The sequence below is a fragment of the Marmota marmota genome, unplaced genomic scaffold (genome assembly GCF_001458135.2).
Source record: "Marmota marmota marmota unplaced genomic scaffold, marMar, whole genome shotgun sequence".
Taxonomy (NCBI): Eukaryota; Metazoa; Chordata; class Mammalia; order Rodentia; family Sciuridae; genus Marmota; species Marmota marmota.
Window position 1 is genome coordinate 1,139,716 of NW_025999891.1, and position 27,893 is coordinate 1,167,608.

General features: G+C 37.2%; 1 protein-coding gene and 1 long non-coding RNA gene across 6 annotated transcripts in view; both read left to right on the plus strand.

Annotated features, from left to right (window-relative positions):
• Positions 1 to 27,893, plus strand: part of Smg6 (SMG6 nonsense mediated mRNA decay factor) — a 226,473-nt gene that overhangs the window by 127,713 nt on the left and 70,867 nt on the right. The window contains exon 14 of one of the 5 annotated variants that reach the window (XM_048792899.1): positions 17,728 to 17,920. The exons of the other annotated variants lie outside the window; for them this stretch is intronic. Coding sequence (XP_048648856.1) covers positions 17,728 to 17,808 — 81 coding nt within the window. The 3' untranslated portion in view covers positions 17,809 to 17,920. Of the gene's footprint in view, positions 1 to 17,727; positions 17,921 to 27,893 lie in introns of those variants that run through there. 5 annotated transcript variants of the gene reach the window in all.
• On the plus strand, positions 101 to 1,447 carry LOC125613297. The gene is made up of 2 exons (XR_007343812.1): positions 101 to 1,122; positions 1,154 to 1,447. It is a non-coding gene; the product is annotated as an uncharacterized LOC125613297 (long non-coding RNA).

Below are 27,893 nucleotides of genomic sequence, written 5' to 3' on the forward strand. Positions count from 1 at the left end.
AGCGGTAAAGTGCTCGCCTCACACGTGCGAGACACTGGGTTCGATCCTCAGCAGCACATACAAAAATAAACAAGTGAAATAAAGGTGTGTGTCTAACTACAACTAAAAAATAAATATTAAAAAAAAAGAAAGAACTGAGATGTAGGTCAGTGGTGAAGCACTTGTCTAGCATGTGTGAGGCCTTGAGTTCAATATTTAGTACTGCAAAAAATAAACAAAACCTCACCAATTTCTGTGCCCTAGCCTGAGAGTTGCTGATTTGGGGGAGGAGGAGAGACTGAAAATTGCATTTCTAATAAGTTCACACCTCATGCTAAATGGTCTGGATTCCACACCATTAAGAATCTCTACTTTTAGGAACTTGGTGGATGCTGATGTTGTAACAATTAGGCGAAGATTGTTGTGCCCATGAAAATAAAGACCTCAGGTATAAGTAGTTTTTCTAATACTATCTGTAACTTTAGAATTATAATCATATTACCTGAGAGTTCACATGCTTTACCTCCATTTTGCCAGACAGCTTTTCTGAGCTCTTCAGAAAAAAAAAAAAAAATTTACATTCAGAATGCTATGAATATATCTTTCCTGAATATATATGAAGAGTCGCATGTCTGGATGGTCTCCTTTCCTAGAAGACTCTGAACTATATAAATGACACTTGGTGTCCTTATGTGTTTGGCACTATGTGATAAGCTTTACATTATTTCATTTAAATTTCACAAAAGCCCTGTGGGAATTTTTGCTATAGGAAAGAACTTACCCAGGATGACACAGCTAAGAATGATAGAATCAAATCCAGGCAATCTAAGTCTAGAGCACACACTCTTAATATATATAAATACAGTAGTAGAGTGATTGAACAAACATATTAACTCAGTATTTACAGTTCTTCTCTTGCCTTTGATAGTTTTATTTTCACTGGAAGCTTGAGTTTTCACTAGCAACTTGGAAACTTTTGACTTGGTTTGAGGAAGATCATCTGATTTCCCAGGATAGTTTCTGAAATGAGCAAGGAAGTAAAAGTTCATATGAATGGATTAGGACAGGTTAAGTTTACTCACATCTTTCTCATGGCACACCTGTTTTGACATGCAGCCAAAGTGCAAAAATCTAAGAATAGTGGTCATGTAGCATCTAAGGACCAGAAAGTCAGGACATGTAGCATCTAAGGACCAGAAAGTCAGGACAGTCAGGATTGCTTATATAAATAGTGATGCTCGGAATTGGTTGATGGGAATGACCGGTAGATTAAAAACTGAATCTGCCTATCAACCTACCTACATATGTACATATAAACAATCTTTGGCTCAGACCTTAATAAATATGGACCACAATTAAAAATAAAATTGAAATTAGAGGAGGATGTACTATAATTAGAGAAAAAACTACTGCCCATAATCTCAGTACTTCCTGTCTCTTCCTTTATTTTTTTAACTAATATAATCAGTCTCTCAAATACGTAAAATAATGCATTATTTAATAATTTTATAGATATAAAATTATGGCTTGGGTTGTAGGTCAGTGTTAGTGTTTGTCTAGCACATGAGGCAGTTTGTTTGATCCTCAACACCACATAAAAATAAACAAAGCTATGGTGTCTATCTACAACTAAAAAAGTATTTTAAACAATTATAGTTAATACCTTTACTTTTATTAATCAGCTTATTGATATATAATTACAATATTTATGCATTGATGTTAACCACTGTGTAATGACTATCCCAATCAAGATATAGAATTTTTCCTTCTCCTCAAAATGTTCACAAGTTCACCTGTCTTCTGTCCCACTCTGCCTCAGCCAACTATTGGTCTAATTATTCTTGCTATAGATTAGACTTGTCTGTTGAAGAATTTCCTATAAATGTAATCTTGTAGTATGTACTTTTATGTCTTTTTCCTTTTGCTCAGCTTAATGTCTATGAAATTCATCCATGCCATCTCCGTTTTTCAGTATTTCATTTCCACTATTAATGAATTATATTTCATCTTATGGATATATCACACTTTATCCATTCATTTGATGATGGACATGTGGGATGTTTATGTTTTGATTGTTTAATTTTTAGCCATTCTTGTAAGTAAATAGCATCTAACTTTAGGAGTTTTTTTTTTTTTTTTTTTTTTTTGGTCAGTGGTATGTTGTTATTTGCGGTACTGGGGATTGAATCTGGGTTGCTCTACCATTGATCTACATCCCTAGACCTTTTTTAAATTTTTTTATTTTAAGATAACATCTTGCTAATTTGCCTAGGCTTGCCTTTAACTTGTATCCTCCTGGAATTACAGGTGTGTGCCATCAAGCCCACCTTCATTTCAATTTTTGTTTTGTTTTGTGTTTTGTACCAAAGATTGAAGCCAAGGGAGCTTAACCACTGAGCAACATCCCTGGCCCTTTTTTGTTTTGTTTTGTTTTAATTAAAAATATATATTTTTTAAAATTTTGAGCAGGGTCTTGCTAAGTTGCTGAGCCTGGTTTTGGACTTGTGATCCTCCTGCCTCTGCCTCCCAGGCCACTGGGATTACAAGTGCGCACTATTGTACCTGGCTTCATTTCAGTTTTTTGTGTTTTTTTTTTAAGTTGTAGATGGACATAATGCCTTTATTTTAATTTTTTTAATGTAGTGCTAAGAATTGAACCCAGTGCCTCACACATGCTAGGCAAGCGTTCCACCACTGAGCCACAACCCCTAGCCCTTCATTTCAGTTTTGAGTGGCATTTGAGTAATGATTATTGATGAATGTCTCTGATTTGAATGATGAACATCTCTGTGGGTTTATTGCCATTTCATGTATAGAAACACCTCAGCTTATAAGAAATTATGTCTCAGTAAGCCCATTGTAATTTGAAAATATTCTATATAAAAAATGTACTTAATAAACCTAATCTACTGAACATTATAGCGTAGCAGCAGCAGTATACTATCAGGGTTTTTTTTTTTTTTTATCACCAGTGTGGGAAAATATCATAATTCAAAATCTACCTAGTGTGTTGCTCTCTCACCATCATAATTTTGAAAATTCTAATTTGAACCATCATAAGTCGGGATTATGTCTTTGAGAAATTTTCAAATCTTTTGGCCTTTTCTAAACATTGTGGTGAGTTTTTTGTTTTTTTGAGTTACAAAAATTCTTTCTATATTCTGGGCACAAACACTTAGATATGTTCTGTGAATATTTCTTGGAGTTTGTAGCTGGTTTGCTTTTCTATTTGTTTATACAGCCTTGAACAGCAAAAATGTTTTATTTTGATGAAATTCAGGTTTTCATATATTTTCTTTATAATTAGTTTCTTTTGTCTTAGAAATCTTTGCTTTGCCCCCAAGAAATCTTTGCTTTGCCCCCAAGGTCATGCAGATGTCTTCAATAGTTTTAGTGTTATATTTCATTTCTGCTTTTGTCATCTTTTTATTTTTTAATGATTGTTCTAGGGCTAACAGTTAGGATCCCTGACTTTTCAGCCTAGAATTAGAGTCAGTATTGTGTCTCTCTACACTTCATATTTATGCTTTCTGCTTCACACTCCAAGAATAGTTTAATTCTGTTTCCTTGTCTTGTTATGTGCAGATATCTTTCAGTTTTCCTATGTTAAAAACCTTGCTATCTGGGGCTGGGGATGTGGCTCAAGAGGTAGCGCGCTCGTCTGGCATGTGTGCGGCCCGGGTTCGATCCTCAGCACCACATACAAACAAAGATGTTGTGTCCGCCGAAAACAAAAATAAATAAATATTTAAAAAAAAAAAAAAAAACCTTGCTATGCTACATTACTATTTTTGCCAAACAGTTCATTGTCTTTTAAGTGAAATGTGAAAGAAAAATAAACATAGACTTTTATATTTATCCAATTATTTACTGGTGTTCTTCATTCTAGTCTGTAAAATCAAGTTTCCATACCATTTGTCTTCAGCCTACAGGACATCATCAGGATGGCTAGTGACAAATTTGCATAGCCTTTATTTATCTAAAAACGTCTCTATTTCTTTCATCTTTTAAGGTTTTCATTTGCATTTTTTTAAGCCAGATATAAAATTGTGGATTAAAGTTTTATTTTTTGTTTTTCCTTTCAGCAGACTTTCAGAATGTGGTTCTGTTGTCACCTGGCTTTACTGTTTTCTCATAAGAAGTTAGCAGTTGTTCTTATGTCCCTCTTTGTAATGTTTTATTTGGACTGCTTCAAATTTTTTCTTAACATTGGTTTTCAAAAATTTGATTAAGATATATGTTAGGCATACTTCCTTTTTTATTTTTATTTTTTGTAGTTGTAAATTGACCGAATGCCTTTATTGTTTTTTTTTTAAGTTGTTAATAGACCTTTATTTTATTTATTTATATGCGGTACTAAGAATTGAATCCAGTGCTTCACACATGCCAGGCAAGTGCACTACCTCTGAGCCACAGCCACAGCCCCCTTTATTGTTTTATTTTTATGTGGTGCTGAGGATCGAACCCAGTGCCTTGCACATGCTAGGCAAGCACTCTGCCACTGAGCTACAGCCCCAACCCAGGCATATTTCTTTTTATATTTATTCTGGTTAATATCCACTGAGCCTTTTAAATATGTAAGCTGATGTTTTTTAATAAATTTGGGATGTCTTTCAGACATTATTCTGTTTTGTGCTGCAATTACCTTGTCTTCTTTTTGGCATTCCAATTATATGCATATTAGACATTTTTATATAGTCGCACCGATCTGCAAGACTCCTGTACATAAATGGTGTTTTTTGTCCCTGTTCTTCAGATTTCTTAATTTCTATTGATCTCCCTTCAAGTTCACTGAGTTCTACTTTTTGTGTGAGTATAGTTACAGGGGATTGAGCCCAGGGTCTCATATCTGCTAGTCAAGTACTCTACCACTGAGCTATATCTCTGACCCTTTCTTAATTTTTTTTTTTAAAGGAGTCTCTCTCACTAAGTTGCCAATGTTGGCATTAAACTTGGCATCCTCTGCCTCAGCCTTCCAGATAACTGAGATTATAAGCATACAATACACCAGCAAACCCAGTTCATCTAGCAAAAAAAATTTTATTGATACATTATAATAATTATACATAATAGAGTGATTCATTATCATCTAGCGAAATTTTCTATTTTATTGTTTTGCTTTTTAGCTCACAAATTTATGTTTTGTTCTTTCTATAATTTTTTTTTTTTTTTGCTGACATTTCCTATTCACTACTAAGACTATACTTTCCTTTAATTCTTTGAACATCCTTCTCATTGGTATTTTGGACATGTTTATAATAGCTGCTTATAGTCTTTGTTGGCTAATGCCAACATCTGGGCCATCTCACATTTGCTTTTTGTCACACATGGATTTCATTTTCCTGTTTCTTTGTGTCTAGTAATTTTTTTTTTAATTAGTAGATGTCGTGTACATCAGACTATAAAGATTCTGAGTCTTGTTATCTTCCTCTGAAGAGTGGTGTTTTGTTTTGTTTTTAAATTTTAGCTGATAAAGTACTACCTGATCATCCTAAACTTATTAGTGAAGATATATAGAAATCTGGGATATTTCCCAAGCCTTAATAACTTGACAGTAGTCAAACTCCAATGCCTGTCTGTGCAATTTTTTGTTTTAGGCTTGGTTTGGGGTTCTACTAATATACATTTAAGATTAGGTCTAACTTTAGGGCTGTGGCCCTTACTCCTAAAGTGTGGCCTCTCTGGAATCTCAGCTGGATACTGAATGTTATCAGTGTTAAAATCTCTGCACTCTGGTAGTATCAGAACTCAGGTTCCTTCATCCTCGGGTACTGCTCTTTCCCCAGCTGTGCTGGACCTCTGATAGCTCCGTGTTCCACACTCATCCCCAGCTGCACTCTGGAAAGCCTCTGGTGGGATTGGCTAGTTTGGACACAGTTGAACCCAGTGCCTCACATGTACTAGGCAAGCACTCTACCACTGAGCCACAACCCTAGCCCAAGGAACCACAGTTCACTACCATCATCACTAAATGCTCTCACATGAACTTTATGCCCATTCTTTGCATACCTTTTCCTATCTATTTTCTTACTCACAGATTCCAGCCACTTTGCCTCAAATTCTGCTGTCTGCCTCCTAGATCATCAGATCCAGCATAATTAGCTTGAGATTATGCTTTGTATGTCATGGTTAGGATGATCACAGGCTGATTTCATGGGTTTTTTCTTAAGGACCAAAATCTTTTTGTTTGTTTGTTTGTTTGTTTAAGTTGTAGATGGACACAATGACTTTTTTACTTGTTTGTTTGTTTGTTTATTTTATGTGGTGCTAAGGATCAAACCCAGTGCCTCACACATGCTAGGTGAGCACTATACCATTAAGCCACAACCCCAGTCCAAGGATTATGATCTTATACTCCCTGTTATCCACTGCCTAAAAATCAGTTTTTTCATACATTTATGGCCATTGATGTTGAAAAGACTTTACATGTTCAGGAGGAAAAGGTGGCCTATTTTTACTTTTTAATTATAAAAGATAATCCATAATTTCTGCAACAATATAATAAGTATATAAAATTATAGAAAATAGTATAACTTTCTCCCTTTAATTACTTAACAGTTTGGTAACTATCCTTCTGTTACATTCACAGGAATAATTTTTCCTAATTAAATAAAAATGCAGGCTGTGTATGTATTACTTTTTCATTGTTTTATACACCTTTTATACACTCCTTCCAAATCAACACATGTAAATCCACATCATTCTTTTTCAAGTTGTATCATATTCCATTGTGTAGACATGATATATCTCCCTCTGTTAACTGATACTTGGTTTTGTCCAGATTTTATTATTGCGAACAGTGCCCAAAAGAATTTCTTTATACTTAAATTTTTATAAGACTATTTCTGTATGGTATAGCCTACAAGTGAAATTGCTTTATCATAGGATTCTGTTCTGTTCACTATTTTGGCAAGTACTGTCAGTTGTCCTCCAAAGTGATCATACATTTTACATTTCTACTAACAATGTATGTGTTTCTATCTCCTCACCAACCAATGTATGTGTTTCTACCCTCACCAACACTGTATTATCAGAATTTTAAATTTCTGATGCTCAGTAAAAAAGTATCTTGCTTTAATTGCCATTTGTTTACTACTTGATAAAGGATCTTTTTATATATTTATTGTCTATTTAAATATCTCTCCTGCACATATGTGGCCTTGCCCATTTTTATAGAGCTATTATTAACAATATGAAGGAGTTCTTTTATACATTGTACATATAGTAATATTTTGTTTTATACATTTTGTTAAATATTTTCTCCTAGTTAGTAGCTAGTTTTTATAATAGATTTTTTTTACAATGTACAGCTTGAGATTCTTTTCACAGAGGCAAATTTGTTTCCCTATGTGACCTCTTGGGTTTTTTGGTCAGTTTTTTCATCTTTGTGTACACCTATTATTATTTCTGCTATTTGCTTTTCTCTGAGAAGAAAGTTTATGATTAGCAATGTAGACTGTGATTTATCCAAACTTCCACTGGAATTTTTACTGTAAAATAGGAACTGCCATTGCTAACTGCTTTATATTTCCAGAATAGCCATTATTTAGAACAAAGTCTTTTGAGGGTTTGATGTCTTTGTGGATAATTTTTGGGGATATCATTATTGTCATAATAAGAAAAATAGATCCTTAGCTGCCTAAGAGTAAATTCAAATGTTTCTTAACTAGCAGTAAACTCAGAAATAACCAAATGAAATCATGTAAAACCTCATTTGTAGTGAATGCTTAACTAGCAATACTTTTTTTTTTTTTTTTTTTTTTGGCTCATGTACATAAACACACACCCCAAAGTGAAGAAGAGAAAAATGAGAAACTGTTCTTAATTCTGGAGTGCAGAAGAAAACGTGGTTTGCATATGTGCAGCAAAAAAGCTTTGGAAGGTTGGAATTGCACAATGAGTGTAGGTTGAGCAATTGCTTAACAAGGCATACACATTAGGGGGTGTCCTCTGCTCTTGTGCAATTAGGGAACTCCAGAGCTGCCTGAATAGGGGATTTCCTTTTTATTTCTCACATGCCAGTTAAACTTCACTTTTTCCCTTCTTTTCAGTGTATGTCTTTTACTATTTTCTTGAATTTTGGCTTGTTTCTGTTTTTTCCTCCTTCCTGTAAGGGATTAATAAAACATCCATGTGTCCTCACTTCTGTGATTAGAGATGACCAGGAACAGGGTTCAACTAGTGGTGGGAGGAGAGGTTGCTGATGGTTTAGGAATTTCTAATTTAGCTGCTTCTCACAAGTGAAATACTCATCTAGTTCTGAGTGTTTGAAATCTGGGTTACTAATAAGCCTGCATTCCCTAATTTCTTAGTACTAGAATTTTGCAGGCTTTGTAATGAGTGTTCTGAGGTTTTTGCCTGTTTTTCTTTTAATGGTGACCAACACCTTGTGATGAAGATCAACTGCACACTTTACTAGAAAGTAAAGTCAAACTTTAAGCTGAAAGCAGAGAGACCAACCAGTAAGATCCAGAGCTAGATAGAACTTGTTTTAGGAAAAAGAAAGTCCTTTTTTTTCCCCTCTTCTATTTAGCCTGCTCAAGCACAATCTTGTACTTAGTAAGCATACTTCTAATTCCAGTTCTCTTCCATTTACCTTTGTACTGAGGATACTGGAATCTGTTCACTCTTTTCTGTGCTCTGTTCCAGAGGAACAGGAGAGGTAGTTGGGTCAGAGTGCCAGAAAAGCAGAAGTTAAGTATGTGGATTTCATAGCCGCATGTATGAGTGTTTGTGGGACAGGGAACTTCTAATGGAAAACATTTGTGTTGCATCGAAAACAGAGCAAGGCCTGGTTAGAGTCTGTCTGCTCTGTCTGTCAGTCTATTCCCTACCAGCACTAGTCATTGTTCTCCTGGGAGTCTCAGGCATATTGTGGTTTCTTCTGCTCTTGCCATCCCCTAATCTTGCCAGAGTTTTTGTGTCACGGGTGGCCCCATGCACAGTTTAGAGTGAGACTGCAAAGGTGGTAACTAATGCCTTTGAAGGTACTCAAGCACACATATGGGCTTTGGGACCCTTTTGGGAGCCAGCATGTGGAGGGGAAAGGGTTGCCAGCACAAAGAATGGGAGGAACATGCTTAGACTAATACAGACGCTTATTTTATTTAGTCCCTGTTTTTACAGCTAGTAAAGCATGAACCAGAAGGAATGGAGACAAGAGGGAGGAAAGCTTTCTGTTTGGACTTGCCATTTCATTTGTAAATGCTCAGTAAGGGATGCACCTGGGTGCCCAAGCTTGCATCCTACAGGCTGATGTCAATCAGGTTGTGTGGCTGGATCCCCTTTGGGAAATACAGAAGAGAAAATACTAATTTCCCTAAGGATAGTGTCACTCCGTGATATGAAAGGACCTGTAACTTGAGCTGTTCCTTTTTCCCCTTCTAGTCCCCCCTGAAATTCACATTTGTTCATCATTTTAAAAGAAAGAAAACAAATAACAACAACAAAAAAAGGCAGCAGCTCAGCAGAGTTTTCTGGGTCCCCAAGAAGGTACTTCACCAATGTGGTTTTCACATTTTCAGGGTTTTGGCTGGTGAATAAGATTGAGCAGAAATATTCCTTCCCCTGATAACAATACATTCAGATGCAGGATCAGGAGCATGTGGATTAAAAACAGACGGTGGATGATTAATACTTTTGCTTATAGAGGTAGACATGGCAGTTTCCTCTATTTAAATAAAAAAGCACTTTCTCTGCATTTGTATGCGTGCATATGCTTACATGCTTTTGCTCTTGAAGAATTGTAGCTTAGTTATAATTTCCAAGTATTTCCTTCCTCTCTCTTGAAGCACCCAAGAAGTACTAGTGCTAATAAGTGGAGATATGACGATCACCTATTGTGGTGGGAGTGGGAATATGTTCTCTTTTTCAAGTTAACTGCCTTCACAGTCCTTTAGGAACTGCTATAACAATACATCTGTATCCACGAGACTTAATTACCCCCGAGTTCTTACGACCTTATCATAAAACACCAATTTTTTTCTTCAAACTACTGTACTTCAGAGATGCCCATCCCTATCATTTTACTATTACGCTAATAATGATATTAAATAAAAGAAACTTTAGTATTACAGGGATATTTTGTATTTTTAACCTCATTCACTGAAAACATGACAGAGATTTCTTGGAGTATATTTTTGAGTAGAGTTTGGCAGGTGTTTGTTCATTATTTAAAATGTGTTTGAGGATTTATTTTTATTAGTGTCTGTTCATACTACCATTCAGGCCAAGAAGCCTCCAGTAAGTGTAGGCCTCTGATTTCTACTGTGATTTAAACTTGCATGCATTTTGCTCTTTGTAGAAACAGAGACCTCTGCCCAAATGAAACAGGAAACAAAGAGGAGGAGAAAAACTAGCCTGAGACTTGATATCTTTTTATCTGTAAAGAAGGTTGTGTTGTCTAGTCACATTTTGGAAAAATAATTAAAAGTTTGGAGCACAAAGAGCATAAAGTTCCTTTTATAACAACAGATAGCTTAGTTTTAGTGTTGCCTCTAATTTCAGGGTAAAGGTGGGCTGTCTAAGTCCAGTCACACTCTACCTGTGTGCATCCTCAGGTATATCTATTCACAGAATGGAGTGATGTTCCTCCAATTCACCCTAACCCCCAAGGATTCTCTGAAACCAGTATTAGTTGGTTTATATGTTTTCATAAACTTGTAAACAGTCATGTAACTATCACCACAATTAAAATATAAAGCATTTTTCCATCAGCCCTCCAAATTCCCTCATGCATCCAGCTCCTTTTCCTGTCTCTGGTCTCTGGCAACTTGTCATCTTGTTTTCTGTCTCAGTAACTTTGCCTTTTCCAAAATGTCACTAAACAAAGTCATATAAAATATATATATATATATATATAGTGTGTGTGTGTGTTTGGTTTCTTTCAGTTAGCTTCCTGTGTTTGAGATTCATCCATGTTGTTGCCTGTATTAATAATTGATTTGTGGCATAACAGTGTTTCATCATATAGATATTACTACAACTTTTTCATACCAATTGATGAATATTTAGGCTATTTATGGCTTTTTGGTAGTCATGGATAGAACTGCTATAAATATTTGTGCATAGGTTTTTATGTGAGTTCCGGTTTTCATTTCTCTTGAACATATGCCTAGGAATGGAATGAATGGTTCATAGGGTAAGTCTGCGTATAACTTTTTTAGAAACTGCCAAACTGTTTTCCCGAGTGGCTGGACCATTTGCATTCCACTCTCAATGTATGTGAATTCCAGTTGTTCTGCATCCCTGGCAGCACTTGGTACTGTCAATTTTTTTTTTTGCTGCTTTGTTTTTAAGTCATTCTCTAATAGGTATTTCATTATGATTTTAATTTTCATTTCTGTAATAGCTAATGATATTGAGCATCAATTTTTTGTGTTTTATTTGCTATCTGTATATTTTCTTTGGTTAAAGTGTTCAAATCTTTTGCCTATTTTTAAATTGGATTGTTCATTCTTTTACTGAGTCTTAACAGGTCTGTATATATGTTCTGGATGCAAGTTCTTTGTCAGATGTAAGTGTGTTGCCGATATTTTCTCTTGGGTCTGTGGCTTGTCTTTCACTTTAGGGGGACTAAGTTTTGACTGATTAAATGCTGAGAGCTGAGGTTTCAGGCTTTCTTGGTATAGGCAAGTAAGGAAATTGAGACCGTAATCAGCAGAAAGATGTGAGGACCACCTTTTCAAGCTGTTTATTTATTTAAAATAAAAGAAGCGGGGAAGGGTGTGCCAAGATTGAGTTGTGCAGACAGATGTCTGAAGTTTTTTTCAATTCTGTCCCTCTCTCCTATCCCCACCTATGATGTAGATTCTAGACTCTTAGCTTCACTGGGCTCTTCACTTCCTGCCATCACTGCGAACCCGTTGGGGCCTCTCCAGCTCTGGTAAACTCCGACAGAATAGGCTGGCCAGCTTCTTGCTCAGAGTACATCCCAGAGTGAAGTCACTTTTGATAAGTAATCGTTCTCAAGCCCTAAAGTGATAGCCTTCAAGGAGTCACCCGCTTTGAAGAGCTGCTTTCATCTCCAGCAGGACTCTTTTTCCAAACAAGCATCAGCAGAACCTAGTCAGGGCTCTGCCACACAGGGTTCTGCCATGAGAACAAATTGGCAGCCACAGATGCCCCCTGAGGCAATGGAATTCAGTTCTCAGAACATACATTAAATGTGGATGAGATATTTATTTATCATGGAACTCTTTCATGTTGCATGGAATTCTTTCCACAGGGCAGCCCACTTAGGTACAGGGGAGAAAATATGTCTTGCCTCATGAGACAAAAGTCAAGATAAGATGCTATGTGGAATCTCATCACTTTTAAATTGCTGATCCCTGTTGAGGGTTTTTTTTTTTTTTTTTTTTTCCTTAAACAGCATTTGCCACTGACTAGGCACTAGCAAAATTTCTTTTTCTCTCTGTACATGGTATGGATCACTAACACTGCATGTGATGGTTAGAGGAGGCCTGCTTTAGTATTAGAGGTCTGTCCACTTCTCCAGTATAGTGGCATCTGGTCAAGACTCTCTGGCTTCTGACCCCAGTAGGAGTGATGTGTACAGAGAAGAATTTCTGACCCTTCACTAATCTCAGTTATTTAATTGCCTTTTTGTAAACAAAGCAGTAGCTTTTAGGCAGCTTTAAACTTTTATTTTTCTGCCCATGAAGGTACAATTTTGTTTATTTTTTTTTAGCTATGGACAAATTCAATTGAAGATAAAACTGTAATGTGGAGTAAATAATTCACATTGGTTTCAAAAACATGGAGGGGTTAAAAACAAGTTCCATAATAAATCTGCAAATGTGGAATCTAAGGGAAATAATCCCATCTGGAAAACCCTACCAGTGGTACTGTGGCTGGTTTGTAGAGCAGTAGATTGAGAGTGAAAAAAGACCCTCTAGTCTTGAAAGATGACAGACTCCTTAATTGATGTCCATTTCAGCTGGTGCTGTGCCAGCTTGTGTTGGCCCCAGTCCAGCGTTCCTGTAATTTGGGAGCCAGGTGTGAAGCATTTTTGTTCCATCTTGTTCCCCAACATCTACAGAAGCCTCACGCATCTCACTTGAGGCAACAGTACTCTGTAGGAAACAGATGTACAGGTAGTGGTAGACAGAAGCGTCACAGCTGGGTTTAGATATTAAAAAAGGGGGAAAAAAATCTCCCACCACACTCAAGCAGATCTGGGCTTCAAGTTGGAGGAAAGGGTATTTCACAGCCTCAGTTTAAAGTATCCTAATTGGACTGGTGATTTCAGGGTGGGGAGATATTAGAGGTTGAACCCAGGGGTGCTTTCCCACTGAGCTACATTCCAACCTATAACCTTTCTAACCCTCAGGCTAAACTGAACATTGAAGAACAGGCAGTTCTGCCTTTCAAGATTCCAAAACTTGAGCAGGATCCTTCCTGTGGGAACTTTAAAGTCCTGTGAACTTAGAATGTAAATGTTGGCATTGTTGCTTTGCAACTGACTTACATTTTGATATAAGACAAGTTTTAGCCTTTCAGAACTAAAAGTCCACTCTTTCCTAGAGGACCCAACACACAGACTGACAACTAAAGTTTACTTCTACCTTTTGTTGTTTTTCCCTGTAACTCTGGATTGCATGCCTACAGAGCTAAGAAGGCAGTCTTTGGCCTAGAAAACCAGACCACAGTATCCAGGAGTGCCTATAGCCTACCGAGCTTGCTTTTTGTTCCAGATGTGCGAGGATCACAGGGAAGCCTTGGTTCACTGGGAGTTTTTATATGTTCTCTTCTGACTTCACAATACTAAAAGCTGCAAAATGCCTATACTAGATTGTTCAAGAGGGAAAAGAGCTAGGAAGAAAGGTTTTTCTCTAATTAGTTCTACTCTTTAAAGTGTGCTCATTCTGTTTTTTTTTTTTTAATTGTGGTAAAACAAACATTACATTAAATTGACCATATTTAAAGTGTCTAGTTTTTAGAATGCATTTAATGCATTGACGTTTTTGTGCAATCATCACTACCATTTATCCATCTCCAGAACTTTTTCATCTTCCCCAACTAAAACTTGGTACCCATTCCCTCCCCCAAATGCTTGGCAACCACCATACCGTTTTCTCTGTGAATTTGACTACTCTATGAAGAGTATTTGACCTCACATAAATGGAATCATACAGTATTTGTTCTTTTGTGACTGACATTTCACTTAGTATAGTGTCTTTTAGGTTTATACATATTGGAGCATGTCAAAATTTCCTTCCTTTTTGGGGCTGGGGTTGTGGCTCAATGGTAGAGCACTTGCCTACCATGTGTGAGGCACTGGGTTCAATTCTCAGCACCGCATGTAAATGAATAAATAAATTAAATAAAGGTCTACCAAAAACTAAAAATATATTTTTTAAAAGTTTCCTTCCCTTTAAAGATGGAATAATGTTTCATTGTAGTTACATACATTCATCTGTTTTCCCTTTCTCTGTTGATGGACACATGGGTTGCTTCTACCTTTTGGCTATCATAAATAATGCTGCACTGAATATAGATGTACAGATATATCTCTTTGAGACCCTGCTTTTGGTTCTTTCGGTTATATACCCAGAAGTGGAATTGCTGAATCTTATGGTAATTATATGTGTAGATTTTTGAGGAGTTGTCATACTATTTTCCACAGCAGCTGTATCATTTTACATTCTCACTAACATTTTCTCAATTTTTGTTTATCTGTTTGTATTTTGTTAAGATGGGGGGATGGGGCAGTGCCAGGGATTGAACTCAGGGGCATTTGGCCACTGAGCCCAACCCCAGTCCTATTTTGTATTTTATTTAGACAGGGTCTCATTGAGTTTCTTAGTACCTCAATTAAATTATTGCTTAGGCTGGCTTTGAACTTGCAATCCTCCTGCCTCAGCCTCCCAAGCCACTGGGATTACAGGCATGTACCACCATGCCCCGTGGTTTTGTTTGTTTGATTGTAGACTTCCTGAAGGGCTCAAAGTGATTTTGATTCTCTTGTTGTGGTTTTGATTTTCCATTTCCCTAATGACTACTGATGTTGAGCATTTTGTAATGTATTTATTTGTTTTATACTTTTTGCGGGGGTAGCTGTACTAAGGATCAAACCAGAGCCTCGTTCATGTAAGGCAAGCACTTTACCACTGAGCTCTACCCCTAGCCCTTGTTTTTAAAAATGTGATTTCTTCTTTTTCAATTGATTGACTTTGGAAAGCCAGATCCTTAACTATTCTATTTGAAGCAGAAGCAGGGAGGAATAAAAGAGTCAGATGTGGGCTCTGATCCCTGCTAGAGGTGACCTCATATAACCTCTCTGGGCTCCTGTATCTTCTTTAATGAAACAAGGAACCCTATAACTGTCCTACCCAACTGAGAGATCTATTTGTAAGGATAAAAGAAAATCAGCCATGTGAAAGTGCCTTGTAAACATTTTATGAAAATTATATATTAGATATTATCATCTTGGACCATTAAGTCCACTTTGCTGAAATTCATGAAATCTTAAAGAAAGATAAATTCACAATCTTTTTGTTTTAGACGAAAGGCTGTAGGTTTCTTTGGTAGATAAAGGAACATTGCACAAGTGATGAACTTATTCATGCCTCTTCATCTTCTAACATGCGGTTGTGTCCTTTGAACTCAGGCAAAGGTCAACTTCTTGTCATGGTTCCCTTCCCTCCCATATGACCACAATATCTAAGCAGCTTTTTTTAAGAATATAGATGCCCTGACCCCATCATTTGCCTATAAAGTATATAATGTAATCTAACAGATACTTATTACTTACTGTGTGCCAGATACTAATTTTCATGCTTTTCACTTAATTAGATTTTTGTCTTACTGTTGTCCATTTAGGTTAATGAGCTTCCACATATATTTCATGTAATCATAACTTACACGCTTTGTTTCTCCTGTCCTTTCTTTCTTCAGAAAGGAAAAGAATTTAGGAAAAGAGGTAGCATCTGAATGACTAAAAGACTTAAGATTTAGAATGATTATCATTCATCTCCTTAGGAATAGTTGCAGAAAATTAGAATCCACACTGACCCAGACTTCAAGGTAGATTGTGCCTTCAAGGTAGATTGTTCACTATTCTAGTTACTACACAGTCATCTAGGCGATTTCAGAATGGGTGATCCACGTGGCTGCTGATCCAAAGATAATGCAATTTGCATTTTCATTTGGAAAATTTTGGAGAAAAATGGAAGGGCTTCAGCAATATTTCATCTTTTTTTATAGCAAGTATAGTGTTCTTGATGCCGTTTTGCTGTACACGTTATTAAATGTGCTGTTCAGAGAACCAAAGCAGTATTGCTAGGTAAGAAGGAGATACCACCAAAGGAAGAAACAGTTATCTCCTTTGCTTTTTTGTTTCTGTGGTTTTGCTGAGTTTGGTGCCAGTCGAATATTAATTTTGGAAGACCTATGAAGTTCTTTTTACTTAATCCTTCTCTTTCTTATGCTCTGATACGTTTTTAATTTTCCTAAAGGCCTCTTTCTGAAAACACAAATGAGAAGCCTCTGATTTTATGGACTCCTAGGCACATTTAATGATGATGATGATAATTGCAACTATGAAATTATGTGCCAGCCACCACTTTAAGCACTTTACATGGATTTTTTTTTTTAAAGAAAGAGAGAATTTTTTTTTAATATTTATTTTTTAGTTTTCGGCGGACACAACATCTTTGTTTGAATGTGGTGCTGAGGATCGAACCCAGGCCGCACGCATGCCAGGCGAGCGCACTACCACTTGAGCCACATCCCCAGCCCATACATGGATTTTTTTTTTTTAAGTTCTTTTTTCTTTTTTTAGGTGCTGGGTATTGAATGCAGGGCTTCCTCCATACTAAGCATATACTCGACAACTGAGCTACATCCCCTAGTCCCAGACTATTTCCTTTTATATTCACAGTTGCACTGGAAAGATGGGTTGTAATTATCACCATTCATAGATAGGAAACTAAAGTTTGTAGAGTAACTTACACAAAATCACACTTTTACCAGGAAGCAGAATTGGTGTTTAAATACACTTCTGACTCCAAAATCCATGACCTTAACCACTAGGAGCATATTCTCTCATCTCAAGAAAGATGCTAAATTGGCTGGGTGGCACAGTGGCATACACCTGTAATCCCAGGGGCTTGGGAGGCTGAGACAGGAGGATCATGAGTTTAAAGCCAGCCTCAGCAAAAACAAGGTGCTAAGCAACTCAGTGAGACCTTGTCTCTAAATAAAATAGGGCCGGGGATGGGGCTTCATGGTTGAGTGCCCCTGAGTTCAATCTCTGGTACCAAAAAAAAAAAAAAAGAGAGAGAGAAAGAAAGATGCTCAATCTACATGTGTTGAATAGGGAACCTATTCTAATTCCCACCATCTTAGATGAAATGAAAAAGAATTAAATGGGGTCTTCCATTTTAGTGGTACGGTAGAAATAGATACACTGAATAATCCTCTTTATTGGAACAATTTAAATACTGACTGTAATATAATACATCCTGAGCTAGCATGAAAACAAAAAAATCTAGAGTTTAAAAGCTTTTTTGGATATGGGGAATAGGTGTGAAAGCATGGGACCCACCCTGGTGAGGAACCACATAGGAGGCTCTGCTTAACTCTGGGTCTCCAATAGAGCTAGACCCTCACTGTAGGATGATTGAGGGATTATAAGAACTCATGATCATGAGCTAACACTTGTGTAGGTTTTTATTTTGAATGCAAACTGTCTATGTACTGTGAAGAACCTTGAGCAGACAGTTTAAGGTGACCTCTCTCTTGTAGAGTTCCAGGGTGACTGACAGAAGTGGAGAGAAATCTCAGGAAAAATGCAGCTTCAACTCAGGCCACAAAGAATTCCCATGAATAAAGTTCCATGGAAATCAGCCCACACTCTTTATTATGCTGAGAGAAAATTGTCATTTCCTACAAAACTATTTTTTAAATAAAGGTAATGAGAAACAAAACTGCTCAAAGACTTGTACACAAATATTCACAGCAGTCTTTTTTTTTAATCTTATTGGGGGGGATGTTCTTTCTTTGGTTTGTCTTTTTTGGGGGGGGGCAGGGGTGGGGACTGGGGATCAAACCCAGGGCTTTGTCAATGTGAGGCAAGTGCTTTGCCTTTGAGCTACATCCCAGCCCAGTAGTCTTAATTTTTTGAAGCCTTCTTTTCTTTTTTCTTTTTCTTTTTGGTTTTGGTATCAGGATTGAACCCAGGGGTGTTTTATCACTGAGCCGTATCTCCAGCCCTTTTTTACGTTTTATTTAGAGACAGGGTCTGGCTGAGTTGCTTAGTGCCTCACTGAGTTGCTAAGGCTGCCTTTGAGCTCCAGATCTTCCTTCCTCAGTCTCCAGAGCTGCTGGAATTATAGGCGTTGCCCACTGGGCCTGGCTGAAGCCTTATTATTTTCTTCTTCTTCTTCTTCTTCTTCTTCTTCTTCTTCTTCTTCTTCTTCTTCTTCTTCTTCTTCTTCTTCTTCTTCTTCTTCTTCTTCTTCTTCTTCTTCTTCTTCTTCTTCTTCTTCTTCTTCTTCTTCTTCTTCTTCTTCTTTTAATATTCTGATTTATTTATTTATTTTTCTCATCAGTTACATATGGCAGTAGAAAGGTCTTCAATTCATTGTACACAGATGGAGCAGAATTTTTCCATTCTCTGGTTATACATAGAGTAGAGTCACACCATTTATGCAGTCATACATGTACCTAGGATAATGATGTCTGTCTCATTCCACCATCTTTCCTACCCCCTTGCCCTCTCCCCACCTCCCCTTTGCCCCATCCAAAATTCCTCTGCTCATCTCATCCACCCTCCATTATGGATTAACATCTCCACTTATCAGAGAAAACATTCAGCCCCTGTTTTTTTTGGAATTCTGAAGCCTTATTTTCAATAACCAAAAACTGGAAACAACCCAAATGGCCACCAACAAATGTATGGATCAACAAATTTTAGTATATACCCATATCATAGAATGCAACTCAGCAATAAAAGGTAATGAACTACTGACTCTCCAAATTATGTTGAGTTAAAGAACTCAGACAAGAAAGAGTACATATTGTATGATTTCATTTTAGAGAAAATTCAGAATAATATATAGTAACACAAAGCAGATCAGTGGTTACTTGAGGATGAGATAGAGGAAGGAATAGATTACAGAAGGAAATTTTAGTAAGTGTTGGATGTGTTCACTGTCTTGGTTGTGTTAATGATTTCTCTCACATATGTGTATATATCAAAACTGATCATTTGTAAACGTTATTGGCAATTTGGGGTACCTCAGTAAAAATCACAAAAATAAAAACACACTAAAAAGGTATTTTTTAAACCCCTTTAGCCTAAAAAAATACAATTCATTATTTACTAACCATAAAATAAAAACTTTTTTTTTTTTTTTTTTTTTTTTTTTTTTGAGATGGGTCTTGTAAGCTAAGTTTCTGAGGCTGCCCTCCAACTTGACATTCTCCTGCCTCATGCTCCTGAGTCACTGGAACTATAGGTATGCATCACCTCGCCTGGCTCCTTTTTTTTCCTTTTTTAAATAACACATTTGTTGAGGTATTATTTCCATCTCATAAGGCTCAGTAATTTTTTATATTCATTGAGTAGTACAACAATCATCAGTATGTAATTCCAGAACATTTTCATTACCTCAAAAAAAAAATTTATTGTCACTTGCTATTCTCTCCTAACATCTCTCACCCTCTGGTCTACTTTTCTGGATTTGTCTATTCTGGATATTTTTGAATAGAATTATACAATCGTGTGTGTGGCCTTTTGGTCTGTTTTCTGTCACTTTTCATAATGTTTTCATGATTCATTATGTTGTAATATGAATCAGTACCTCATTCTTTTTATGTCTGGATAATTTTCCACTGTATGTAAATTATATATTTTATTTATCCCTTTATTAGCTGATAGACATTATTTGGTTATTATGCATGATGTTGCTGTATCAGGAACAGTGGCACATACCTGTAATCCCAGCAATTCAGAAGACCAGGTAAGGTAGAAGAATCACAAATTTAAGACCAGCCATGGCAGCTTAGTGCAACCCTATCTCAGAATAAAAAATAAAAAGGGCATATGGCGTAGTTCAGTGGTAGAGCTGTGCTCAGTACCACCCCCTTACACAAAAAGGAATATTTTGATCATGTGATAAACTCTTTAAGTTTGTGAGAAACTTATTTTTATTTATTTATTTATTTATTTATTTATTTATTTGTACTGGGGAGTGAACCCAGGGATTTTTTGACACTTGGCTACAATACTAGCTCTTTATATATTTTACTTTGAGATGGGGGGTCTCATAGGTTGTCATATCTGCCCTCAAACTTGTGATCCTCCTGCCTCATCCTCCTATAGGAGTTCTTTGTATGTCCTGGATACAAGTCCCTTAACAGGTCCCTTAACAGGTCTGTGTGAGTTGCAAATATTTTCTCCCACTCTGGGTTGGTTGTCTTATCACTTTCTTAAAGTTTTTAGTTTTGAAGAAGTCTAATTAATCTATTTTTCTTTTATTACTTGTGCCTTGGTGTTCTAAAAACATTTTTACACAGCAGAAAGTGGAAGGGTTTATCACTGAAACATCCTTATTGGAGGAAGTTCCTTTACCCAAAGTACATATTTTAAGAAAACTATCCCAGATTCCAAAAGGAATGGTGAGCAGTGATAATAATTACAAAGCTGGACCAGATTCATTGCAGTAGATGTGTCAGGGTCAGGTCTCCTAACCTAATGAAGAAATGATTTTCCAGTGTTCTCAGTAGCCTGTACGCTAGATCATTCCCCAAGTTTTCTCAGTCATGAGACAATCACAATTAAAAAGTTCCTTCTCAAACTGAGTTCAGTCTGTCTTCCTGTAATTCTCATTTATTTATTTTAAAGAGATTTTTTCAGAATCACAAAGTCTGTTTTTTCTATATCTGCCATACCTTAATATACTTGAAATTCTCCTGAAGTTTTCTTTTCTTGAAGCAAAACATTCACCAGTGCAATCAAATAGATTTTGGCAGGGGAGGTGGGGGGGAGCAGGTATTGGGAATTGAACCCAGAGGGTGCTTTACCACTAAGCTACATCCCAAACCCTTTTTATCTTTCATGTTGAGACAGGGTTTTGCTAAGTCACTGAGAATCTCACTAGGTGGCTGAGGCCGGACTCAAACTTGGCAATCCTTCTGCCTCAGCCTCCCATCAAGTAGATTCTTCATCAGTGCTATGTAGTAGAACATTTTGAGATGATGGAAACATTCTCTTTCTGTACCATCCTATGTAATAGCCACTAGCCATCTAGTGATACTGGAAATGTGGCTGGTGCAACTTAGAAACCGAAATTTTCATTCATTTTAAATTTTCAATATCCATATGCAACTGCTGAGCATTTAAAATGTGCCTAATGTGATTGAGAAATTCTTAAAATTTTTAATTAAATCAAAATATACACCTATAGGCTAGTGTCTATTATATTTATCACTACAATTCTAGATCATTTTCCAGGCCAGATTGTCTGTCTCACTGGTTTTCATAGTGTGCCATGTGTACCAGTAGCATCAGATTCATCTGGGAACTTGCACAGCCTTAGCCCCTACCCCAGACCTATGAATCAGAGTTTTGAGCGTGGAACCCAGCAATCTGGTTCAACAAGCTCTCCAGGTGATTTCAGTGCACTAATACTTGAAAGCCAATTCTAATTCTTCAAGGCTTTTGTTAAAAGCAGTGCTTGATATGGTCTGGTGTGTATGAATTTCACCTGAAGAAGGCTTCAATAAAAAAGTTTGAATACTATTATCTAAATAACACATTGACTAAATATTGGCAAAATGGAGAATTTTTTTTTTAATAAGTGCCAGCTGGAGTTGAAAAAAAAATATTAACAGGAACTTCTCACTAAATCTCACACACAACCTTATGCTGCTGGAATTAAAACCCTGGGCTCTTGATTCTCAGCCTGGTATGCTTTCCATCTATCAAGCTGTTTTATGAAATAGGCCCCACTGTTTGTTTGACTTGGTGTCTCCTAGAAGAGAAAAATCTGGTTCCTTGGCATGGATTTCACCCTACTCCCTTTAAGAGGCATTTCTGCCTGTTCTTCCACTATTTTCCCATTTTTAGGGTGCCTTTACAGAGGTACAGTGCCTCTACAGTCACATTCATTGCCCTGGGAACATTGCTCCTTGTTCAGGTTTAACAGACTTCACATATGTAATTGTCTTCTTTTAATATGATTTTTGTCCTCTTATGCTTGAAACCTAGAAGAGGAGCGGGCTTGTTTTTTCACTGGCCTTGAGCCAGATGTCATAACTTCAGGCAGTGCCACGCTACATATCTCCATCAGTTTGAAATAGAGAACGGAGTCAGAGATAAGATCAGCAGCTTTAGGTGATGGCATTATTTCAAATAAACCATGCATGACCCAAAGCTTCCACTTCAAATGGGGAATGAAATTGCTTCATCCTTTGACAGTTTGCTCCATGAAAGAAATTTATCTTCACTTAATTGCTTTAAATCCCAAGAGGCTAAATACAGTAATTTCTAGGAGATAATTATATCAAATTTTAAAAATATTTGACTGTGGACGTGAATATGCAACTGCAGTGGACAGGGAGGGAGAACATGGAGGGGGACCAAAGGTCCTGCTGAACTTGCTGGTAGGTTTCTGTTCTCATTCTGAGAATTGCCTTGAATCCTAGACCACTTAGTCTCAGAATCTGCTGATTAAGAGGTAGGGATGCTGAAACAGCCCTGTGCCTCTTAAAGAATCTGTCTACTACTCCTAGAAGGGTTAATATTTTGCTCAGACTCCTCAAGTGGGGAGGGTTCTGGCTGACTGGCTGGCTGACTGGCTGACTGGCTTCGGCCTGCATGTCTTCTAGTCTGGCTGGGCACAGGCTGCCTATACTGTGGGCCAGAGACACTGGGGGTTCTAGTCAGTGGCAGCTGAAAACCAGCAAACTGTTGATTTTAAAACATGACTATTTAGATATTAGGGATAAACTTCCTGTAGAGGGGAACAGGCTCCTTAACCTAGGCATGTTTGAATTTCCAGTTCTCCTTTCCTCGGCCTTTATATTTGAAAAAGTCTAAGCATTCATTCTGTTTTCATCCCAACCACTACCTTCTTTTACCCAACATTTTTTTCTCTTATATCTGAAATTCCAGGGTTGTCATTGTTGTTTTTCCCTACCTCCTGCTAAATAACTGTATTTCCATGATGTGATATAACAACCACTAGAATGGCCACAGGTATTTTCTTGGGTCATCTCTTGCCTTTTTTTTTTTTTTTTTTTGGCAGTACTGGGGATTGAACCCAGAGTTGATCTACCAATGAGCTACATCCCCAGCCCTTTTTAATTTTTTTTATTCTGAGACAGGATCCCCCTAAGTTGTATAGTCTAGCCTCAATTTGTGATCCTCTTGCCTCAACCTCCTGAGTAGCTTGCATTACAGGGGTGCAGCACCATACCTGGAATCTCCCTTTCAGACTGCACACTGAATATTAGATTATGAGCTCCACAAGACTTCTCTCTAATTGACATCCCTGAGTGTTTGGTGCAGTGCTGCATATCTCATGAGGGTATATAAGAGCCAGTGAAGCAGAGCTGAGTGACATGGTTTATGGGTACTACTGCCCTAAAACAGTGGAGATTGGCTTATAGGTGCAGGGGACTTTGGCATTCTGTATAAAACCAGTGAATACTCAAGCCAACACAGGGTGAGGGTAAGCCAAAATCAGTCATGGTGGTCTGAATCAAGCACAGAATCTGCAAGACTTCTTTTTCCCCATCATATTCTATCCAGGTTGAGTTCCATTGTGCTTCTGCTCACAGGGATCATTCTCCAGGTGTCTTTTGCCACTTAACCTGGAGCGGCCACACTCCTTAGCTCAAGTCAGAGCAGAGTGTTGCCTTTTCTTTTAAACTCCTACCCAAGAAATCTGACAGCTATAATGAGTAAGCCAATTTGCATTTGAAAAAGGTCATGCTAGTATTCCTCTGAGGAAAATCTGCAGCAAGTACTTTCACGTCATTTCTTGGAGTCACATCAAGGGGTTTTTGAAGGAATTAAACTTTTGCTCACATCTAAAACATAAGCACCTGAATAGCAGCCTGGAGGGGTCATCAGGGTCAGGGTGTTTATTCAACATATCTTTTGAGTGAGAAAACATTTCTGTGTATTATGATCACCTCTTGTACCCTCATATAGAGTAACCTTTCTCCTGTGCCTGTCTTTCAGCCTGATAGTAGAAACTTTAATAGAAGTTGCCCAGTCCTGAGCTGAAATATATAAATCTTAATTAGAAATGTCTAGGGTTGTTCAGGTAAATGAAAAAGGCCAGTAAATTGTCCATTGTCTGCCCTACTTGGTGTTTGGTTAGCGTTGTTGAGAGGTACCGGCTCTTTCTTAGTAGTTAAATCACCTGCAATATTATTTTATCCACCTTTTTATCCAACTTTTTAACCTACTAATTCTTCAGATTGACAAGTTACTTACTTTAACAGCTTTGTTTACTATACCAAGAAGCTTCCCATGGTCAGTTGCTATGATTCCAGCTATTTATTTTAGATTGATCTTCTCCCAGAAGCAGAACATGTTTGTTTCTCTTCCTGTTTTATTTAATAAAAAGAACATATTAAACTTATATTGAGTATGTAAGACTTACCAAGAAAGACAATAGAATTTCTATTTCTTTAGGCCAAAATGCCAAAAAAGGGTCTATTCTTTTCAGAAATTGAGTCATCTTTGCTGCATTTTTTTGTGGATTCCATGAATGTAGTTATTCTGGTGTGTTTATTAAAGTTTGCCCTAAGGATATCTGATTCAGGATGGAGGGGGTATTCAGCACATATGTATCTATTCCTCTGGAAAAAAAAGATCTTTAAACTCAAATTCCAAATAGGGAAATGGAGACTTTTCAAGGATTTAGGGTCATTTTAGGAGTAGGCTAGAAGAAAGCATTTTGGCATAGATATTGAGAAGAAATAAGATAAATCAAGTAGAAATGAAGTAATGACGTACTATTTTCTGGATTCTCTTTCTTAGAACTTTATGGTTGACTGTCAATAACCAGTAACAGTCACTAGCCATGCTTGTCTGTTTAAAATTAAATTAATTAAAATTTAAATTTAAAATTTAGATCTTCAGTCACACAAACCACATTCCAGTTGGCAAGTCACCACATGGGACTAAGGACTACTATATTGTTAAGCATAGGTATAGAACATTTCCATCATTGCCAGAAGTTTTTGAGGATTGCTCTGTTTTGTGAGGAGTTGCAGAGTGAAAGTTGGAGTGAATGGGTGGGGAAAGGGGAAATGCTGGTCAAAAGGTAGAGTTTCAGACAGAAGAAATAGGTTCTGATGATCAAGTTCACGATCATGGTTACTATAGTTAATATATATTTTGGAATAGCTAAAAGAGAATGGTAAGTTTGTGACATGTGTTAATTAGCCTGATCTGATCATTTCACCGTGTACACCTACATGGAAACATCACATTGGACCCCATAAACCTAACAATTATTGTTTCTCAATTAAAAAATAAACTTTTTAAAGAAAGAATTGGGCACTGACATGATGACACACGCCTGTATCCCAGAGACTCAGAAGGCTGCAGTAGGAGGATTCCAAGTTTGAGGCCAGCAACTTAGCAGGGATCTAAGACCTAAGCAACTTAGCAAGACCCTGTCTCAAAATTTAAAAATAAATAAAAAGGGCTGGGGATGTAACTCAGTAATAAATCACCCCTGCATTCAGTCCCCAGTATCCCCCCCACACCAAAAAAAAAAATGGGTGGGATAATGACAAGGAGAATATGGAGAGGGAGGTATTGAGATTTGAATGACTAAAATCTCTTAATTAGGGATGAATTAGCATCAGAGGTGATGGACCTCAAAAAATGGAAAATTACATGATTCCTGTTGAAAAAATTTAGTAGTGTAATAGCAGGATACTGGATATTCGTTCCCCAAAGCAACCAACTTTCATGATCTTCTGTAAGAAATTATTTTTCTCCTGTAAGCACAATCTCTTAGACTTTTTTCTAAGTCTTTATCTCTGTACCATCCTTAACACCTGCTTTTCCATTCTCAGTCTCTCTTGTATTCATTGATAAAAATTACATCAGCATTATCATTTTACATAGTGCTGCCATGATGTGTTTTTACTTGATTCCCACTATAGCTATATGAGGCATTATCAGCGTTTTATGGGTGAGGAAACTAGGATTTAGAGAGACTAATTTGTCTGAGCTCATATTGCAGTAATAGGCTAGAACCTAGATAAACCATTAAGTGTTATAGGTTTAAGTGAATATGAACCTCAACCAGAGACCTAAACATGTAAGTTTGGAGTCTCTTGAGTCCAGAGTCTAAAAGTAGGCAATCCAGGACTTCAGGACTAGTATATAGACTCTACCACTTGGCTCCACCACATTAGCTGACACATATACTTTTCCCAGCTCACTGTACAAACTCCTAGGTGCAGTCCATTTTCTGTTGCCAATGACAAAATATCAGGACTGGGTAACTTTAAAAAGAAAAATTTGGCTCACAGTTCAGTAGGTCTAAGATCAAGGAGCCACATATAGTGATAGACTTTTTTTTTTTTTTTTTTTTTTTTGGCACAGTCCCAAAGCTGCAAGGGCATCACATGGCAAGAGGCAGGGAGTGCATGTATGTGCCTGCATGCAAGTGTGTGTGTGTAAGAGAGAAAGAGTGTGTGTGTGCTTTGTTTCTCTCCCTCTTCATATGAAGCCACCAAGATTCAATCATGAGGGCTCTATCCTAATGACCTTATCTAATCCTAATCACTTTGCAGAAGCCCCACCTCCACACATCATAATTGATTAAGTTTACATCCTCTCATTACCTCACAGTGAGGATCAAATTTCAACACATGGGGTTGGGAATATAGCTCAGAGTGCTTGCCTCGAATGGAATGCACAAGGCCCTGGGTTCTAATCCCCAAAACCACATTGAAACTATATTGAAAGCAATAAATGAAGAAAAAAATATTTCAACAAACAAACCATATCCAAATAGAGCAGACCCCGTCTGAGGATGGCTACTGGAGTGTCAGCAAACACAATAATGAAGAAGGAGGGCAGAAGGGATGCCCTCCCCACACTTTTAAAAAGAGATTTTTTTCAACGTTTTACATAAAACTTCTATGTACATCTCATAATCACCTGACTATTCTAGCAGAGAAGACTGTCAATTGGCTGGGCCGAAACGTACCCAGCCAAAAATCAAATTTCTTTTGCTGCTGAAGAAGGGGAGACTGGCTATTGGGAAGAAACTAGGAAAGTTCTGCTCCAATAGGTATTTTGATTTTGGGTCCAGTGCTTGCTCACTGTTTAATAATGTCTCTCAGTTCATTCGCTAATGATATAGTCATAAGTCTCCAGGTCTACCACTTCCTCCAAAGAATCAAATATAGCCCCCCACTGAATGAATAATAACAATAAAAACTACAGTTTATTGAGGACTGGTAGTGTCCAAGGTAGTATTCTAAGAGCTTTACATGTATTAAAACATTCAGTCCTCACAACTATTTTATGCAATAGGTACTGTTATTAGTCTCCATTTTATGTGTAAATGAGCTACAACGGCCAGGCATGGTAGTGCACACCTGTGATACCAGTGACTGAGGCGGCTGAGGCAGGAGGATCACAAGATTGAGGCCACCCTCAGCAATTTAGCAAGGCCCTAAGTAACTTAGCAAAACCCTAAGTAACTTAACAAAACCCTGTCAAAATTTAAAAATATAAAAATGACTCTTTGGGTATGTGGCTTAGCGGTAAAGCACTCCTGGGTTCAATCCCCAGTACCAAAAAAAAACAAAAAAAAAAAACAACTGAAGTACAGAATTTTTAAGTAATTTGCCTAAAGTTACACAGGTAGTAAATGACAGCATCCAAATTCAAGCCCATTCTTTGAATCACTGCTTCTCTA